The sequence below is a fragment of the Gossypium hirsutum genome, chromosome D04, assembly GCF_007990345.1.
Source record: "Gossypium hirsutum isolate 1008001.06 chromosome D04, Gossypium_hirsutum_v2.1, whole genome shotgun sequence".
NCBI classification, from domain to species: domain Eukaryota; kingdom Viridiplantae; phylum Streptophyta; class Magnoliopsida; order Malvales; family Malvaceae; genus Gossypium; species Gossypium hirsutum.
In genome coordinates, this window is record NC_053440.1 from 12691571 (window position 1) to 12697956 (window position 6386).

Here is a 6386-nt window from a genome sequence, read left to right on the forward strand (position 1 = left end):
ATGGCTTTCTTCCTTCTTGGTTTCGGCTAAGAAAGATGATAATAATCTAATGTTTTTATGCTTTTAACTATCTTATATTATAATATTTGTTAATTACTAATTTAGCCTTATTTAAATAAATATAACTTATATATATAATAAGGTTAGTTTTGTCCTTAGCCATCCACTAACTATTTAGTGGTCTAATTTCATATTTAAACCTTCCAAATAAAAAGACAACAATAAATATACTTTTAGCTTTAACCCCTAAATTTTTATTTTTACGCGATTAAGTCCTTTTTATTTAATCAGTTACTCAAACAACAAAATTTAAACACGAAAATTTCACACAATCAAATTCACACATAGTAAACTCCCAAAGTAATATTAAAATATTTTTTTGACTCAGATTTGTGGTCCCGAAACCATTATGTCCGATTAGGGTCGAAATCGGGCTGTCACATCTTAAAAAATTAACAGCATGTATGACCTTGCAATTCAATTATTTTTCAGTCCAAGAATCCAACAGAAAATTATTAATAGCAATTGACTTGCATATTTAAAATGACAAGCAAGTTAGTTACTAATATCAAGGGGAGGATTTAGATATTCTATTCCATTGCTTATCTGACCATATGGCTCCATTAAATCAACCACATTTTGTAGATCATCTTTGGTCAAATTTAGTCCAAGGTGATTCACCAGTATTCGGCTAATTTGCTTGACAATTTTGGTTTTCCGCGGCCATTTTGGGATCATGCTGCTGAAAGTCTGCAAGCAGTACAAATTACAGTTAGATAATTTGGTTAAAATTGATTAGTGCCTAAAACATGAATTTACCACCAATTAAGATGGATTAGTTAAATATGAAACTCAGAGAAACAGAGGTGAACATGTAAACTGAATGAAAACACTTAAACAACTGATTCTTTGAATTTCAGGAAGAATAAAACAAGACATTAATGAGATTGGTAAGGTACTAACACCCACAACATAAGATCCATGGGCAATAGAAATATTATAGACGGTGAAGTATTAAACCATTCCAGGTACCATAAAATAGAAATAGGAGTCATTTCTTACCGCAAACCAGCTACAGTAGCTCATAAGTTCATCCGTATCAAGAAACTTGCTTCTAAATGTACTACCTTCCAAGGCCACAGGAACAAGTTTAAGTTCTATAGGCTGCAGAAGAGCAGTCTTCTCAGCTACCTAAAGAAATAGGACCATGATTTAAGAGCATATTGGCAGACACAACTTAAGTTTAAAATAAAAACCATTAACAACAACAACTTGAATGGTGTTGAGTCGAGTTTGAGCTATTGAGCAGATCAAATTCGAGTACTTTAATGCTTGATTAGAGTATCACACGAGTTTGATTGAGGTCTTTTTACCTTTTAACTATACTGGAAAATCTCATTCAAACTGGAGCTTAAGCTCGGGAATAAATAATAAAATTGAAAATTGACCTGAACCGAGATATTTGGACAGTATAGAATGCAAGTTCAAAAACCACGGTTACACAAAACCAAACCAAGTTTAGAAACAACCAGTATATAAGCAAATCAACTAAATCTTGCATTGCAATAAAGCATGTTTTCTATTTAACAAAGAAGATTAAGTTAATATGTCACAGAAACCTACTTCAAGATGTAAGATTACTACTAGAAGCTTACATGGCAATTTGCTAACTAGAATGTGAGCTTTCTCTGTACGTTTCAGATTTTTGTGCACTCCTCTTCCTGCACTATACCGGTTCTAATCCTGTATAAAAGAAAAATAATAAAAATAAAATTGCATATAAGAAAAATGAAATTATAGCTCCAAAGTCCAAAATAGACATCAATAATTTCCACCACAAAGATAGCAAACTACCGAAGCATTTCACTGGTTAAAGCAATTTCAAAGAGGAAAACTGGTTCGGTACTATCTCAAGGATAATTTATTTAAATTATATACTCCATTGACTCGGTGAATATTTGATTCTCTAATATAGTATAAGTAGCTAGTTATTAATATTAGAAGAAATGACAAAACAAAATTATTATTAATTTTTCTTCAAAAAATAGTAAATATGAATTTGAATTAGAAAAAAATTTAAGAAATGTAGGGCCAGCCAAATGTTGCCAAGAGCACAAGGTATTCTAGGCACTAGAACCCTTTATATTACTCAAAAGAAAAGGTGTGGAAAAAGCACTTGCCACAGACGAGGCAATATATACAAATTTGTGTTTTTATATGTGACCGTGTACATATAAATTAGCTTAAGATATGATAGCAAACACTAATAACTGGTCCCTTTTATCTAAAAATCATGCAAAATTTTTTTAATCTTTCATTGGCCAATACACATGATTTCCTAATAGTCCTTGTTATTGAATACACATACACTTGATCATATTCATTTACACCTTGGTCTAATGCACCTACCTTGGTCTAATGTAAACTGAAAGAAAATTATACACATGATTTCCTAATAGTCCGTGACAAAACCAAATTATAGTCCTCACTGGAAATATGCAAATTTGGGCTAGCTGCCCCATGATGCACGTACTGCTTTTGAACACAAAGAGAGCTACTTCACCAAAAACTGCAGTTGCTTCTTCAGCAGCACCTAAAATAATCGAGAACACAAAAGAACATAACTTAAATATCAATGAACATATGAGACCAAGTACTAAATGATACTAGAACAGGATCACATAGAGAGATAAAGAGAAATATTGAGTGAATAAAAAATCAAGCCAATCTAAAACAATCTGCAGAGCCCTTTAAGTGACAAACCTAATATGCTCAACTTATTTTATTTCTGACCTTTAGAAGACCCACATCAAGTTGAACAAAACTTGTCATATGGAAATACATTAGTAATGTTCACACTAAATAATAATACAAAAATCCTGGAGAGTTCAGTTTCTATTAAAAAGGACTAAAACAGTTAGTGTTCTGTTCTACTTTGCAAGTCTAAGATAATGGAGAGTTAAACATACTCAGTGCTCGTTGAATTTCTAGGACTATAATTATTGGAGTGTCGAATGTAAGATCCAGCTTCAAAGCAGCAGCCCCATCAATTTCAGATTTCTGAATTAACCACTCAAAATCGCCAACTTTATCAACAAGTTTTATTACTTCTTCTGTATGTGGGGTAGCAAGCTCCATGAAGTAAACTGTTATCTGCCAAACCAAGTTTCTTGAAATTGATAGACCTAAATTTTGACTATTTGTGAAAGTGAACTTCAATTGTTAAATGTTAAGGTTTAACCATAATAGGATGATGCTAATGCTAAAACTGCACAGTTTAAACTGTATCCCATCATACCTCCTGAACAAACCTACAAAGAAAAACAATTCGAACAGCAGAAAGTCGCCCACACAAGCGGTAATTGTACCCTTCATAATCATCATCTCCAGCACTGAAAGAATTAAATTTAAACTGGAAGAAGGAAAATGTGAAGTAAGCAAGCATGAATGAATACAATAAAAAGTAACCTAAATGACTCAAATGCTAATAAACATATATCAATGAGGAAAAAAAATGTACCTTTATAAGGGATTCAACTCTTGGATTTCAACTCCAGGATTCAACTCCCGGATTTCGTATATCACTTATCCTTTAAGAAGAAACTGTTATAAAACAATCAAAAGAACAAAAACCCAGAGAGCTAAAAGGAAAATTATATTTATTTATACCGATTTAAACTTATAGACTACAATATTTTGATTTGCATACAGATAAGCATCCATAGTGCAGTTCAGATTCAACTAAATTGAACAAAGTTTAAAAAATTTCAGACCCTAAAAAGTGAAAGTAAGAAGGAAAAAAATATAGATGAGTACTTGAAACGATTCTTCTTTGTTTTTTTAGTGGATATCAGAGTCATCAAAATCTTCTTCAAAGTTGTTGAAGAAATCGGCATCGACGAGCTTGTTGTCGGAAGTGATGACTCCTTCGTCGAAGATCCCGGTGTGTCAACATCATCGGCTTCCATGGCTGAATCTTTCGGGAAATCTTTTGGGAAAATTTGGATTTTCCTGAAAAATACACCGATCGAATAAACGAGAGAAAAACAAATTGGTTGAGAAGAAGAGGAGCTTAAAGTAGCAAAAGTAGGGAACGATGATGATGAAGACGTGGTGGCGGAGAGAAACACCTAAAGGGTGTTTTTAGGAGACCAATTTTAGGGGGGAAAATTAGGGGGTTTAGGGGGGAAATTTAGGGGAAAAAAAGGCGCAATTTTTTAAAAGTAAAATGATTTTGTGGCTTTTTATAAAAAATGCCGCTATTGCTCATCTTTTGTGGTGTTTTTCTAAAAAATGTCACAAAAACTTATTTCATTTTGAATAAAATGATACCGTTTTATTCTGCTAAAAATTTCTACTATTTTTTTATTTATCAATTTTTTTAAATCTAATATTTAAATATATCAAATGTTTTAGATTAAATATTTTTAAATATAAAAGCATTAATTGATTATATAAAATTTCATCATTTAACAAATCTCAAGTAAACCTTAAATCCTAAACCATTTAATATATATATAAAGTTTACTTATTATCTCTTAAATAATTTAAACTATAATCATAATTTTAATATATTAAAATTAAAAACACTAATTAATATAAATCCTAAACCCTTAACCTTTATCCCCTAAACCTTGAATTATAAAACATAAACCCTAAACCCCTAACCCTAAATCCTAAATCCTAAATCTTAAACCCCTAAACCTTAAACCTCAACCCTTAAACCATAAACCATAAACAATAATCCCTAAACCCATAATCCCTAAACTATAATGATAATTAATTCAACATTTTAAAATTAATACTATCTCTTTTACGATTATATAAGAAATTATTTATATATAAATATCAAACACGTCATAGACACTTAAAACTTTGAGATAGTTATAGTACTATTTTTTATTTCACTTATAGGAACCTCATATACTCAAGCACTGCAAGTTTTTTGTGAATTAACCAATGCTTATGAAGATCTACTACTTACGGTTATCAATGCCAGCTGGAATCACAAATATTAACAAGAACCAGACATAGATAGCAAAATTAATCAAGCACTTTCAAGGGACATCATTCTAGCAGTTCTTTAAAGAAATGGATTTCAATCTAGAATTCAGCAGTTCTGTAACTAGCCTAACAGATAGATGGAAAAATAATATTTATTTTAGAGATCAGTCTACCTCTTAAGTGGAATAACTTTCTGTAAACTTTAACCTTGTGAACTTTTTTATTAATATATTTCTTCTAATACTTCTTAGAGATAATCACAGTCAAGAGATTCAACCATTAAGATTCAATGGATGGTTAATATAAGAACCAAACAAAGACAATGCATCTAATTTAATAAGCTAAGCCATGCTCATGAACAAAGCAAAGAAGAATTATATTCACCTCAAAAACTTCCATGTGGAAGTATGAATTAATTTCATTTATCGCTGCTTTTGCAGGTGCTGTAAAAGCTCTTTGAACGACCAAAATAGCATTATAAACATTATTTGATTGCATACACTTTGCACAGTTTCTAAAAAACTTAAAATTATTTTAAATAATAGTATTTTAATTTTTCCATTTTTAACAAATATTTTTCTATGTTTTTATTTCAAATTATTTCTACGTGTCATTAGTTTTTTGTGAAGATTTTGAATATCCAATTAAAAATAATTGAATTTTAATTAATATAAACAAACCAATTAAATAATAAATAGAGAGATAAAATATTTTTTGCGGCGCTTTTTCAAAAATGTCGCTAAAGACCAAAGCATTAGTGGCGCTTCTTAAAAAACGCCGCTAAAAATAGAGCATTAGCGGCGCTTTTCCAAAAACGCCGCTAAAGACCAGAGCATTAGCGACGCTTTTCCAAAAACGCCGCTAAAGACCAAAGCATTAGCGGCGCTTTTCCAAAAACGCTGCTAAAGCCCAGAGCAAGCCTAGAGCATTAGCGGTGCTTCTTCAAAAACGCCGCTAAAGACCAGAGCATTAGCGGCGCTTCTTCAAAAACACCGCTAAAGCCCCAAGCATTAGTGGCACTTTTTAAAAAACGCCGCTAAAGGCTCAAAAACTGCTTAATGCTCATTTTTTGCGGCGTTTTCCGAAAAACGCGGCTAATATTGGATCTTTAACGGCATTTTAGAAAAAACGCCGCTATTGCTTGATTTTTAGCAGCGTTTTTTATCCAAACGCCACTAAAAACGCCGCTAAAAGCCTGTTTTGGTGTAGTGAAGTGAATAAATAAAAGAATCAAGGATAATTCAATTTTAGTCTTGCCCAATGTATTGTCAATCCAAACAATCACACCCATGTCTTTATCTTTCTAGGAGTCATTTAGTCTGATACCCTAGACAAGGTATCTCCCCAGTTGGACTTGATCAAAAACATAATAGTTCCTTGAA

The 6386-nt window shown here is 31.7% G+C and overlaps 1 protein-coding gene across 5 annotated transcripts; it reads right to left on the reverse strand.

Annotated features, from left to right (window-relative positions):
• Window positions 1-361: 361 nt before the first annotated feature.
• On the reverse strand, window positions 362-4180 carry LOC107955151 (uncharacterized). Of its 5 annotated transcripts, none has more exons than XM_041091998.1 (7): window positions 3817-4180; window positions 3299-3392; window positions 2970-3153; window positions 2490-2593; window positions 1656-1743; window positions 1063-1191; window positions 362-750 (listed from the first exon to the last, which is right to left on the reverse strand). In XM_041091998.1, the coding sequence occupies exons 1-5, from the start codon at window positions 3966-3968 to the stop codon at window positions 1738-1740; spliced, it is 540 nt and encodes a 179-aa protein (XP_040947932.1). In that variant the 5' UTR covers window positions 3969-4180; the 3' UTR covers window positions 362-750; window positions 1063-1191; window positions 1656-1737. The 5 variants fall into 5 exon arrangements, 4 of the variants coding, with proteins under 4 accessions (XP_040947932.1, XP_040947933.1, XP_040947934.1 ...); XM_041092000.1 differs by having other exon boundaries at window positions 445-750; window positions 2534-2593; window positions 3817-4178; XM_041091999.1 differs by lacking the exon at window positions 1063-1191.
• Window positions 4181-6386: the final 2206 nt, after the last annotated feature.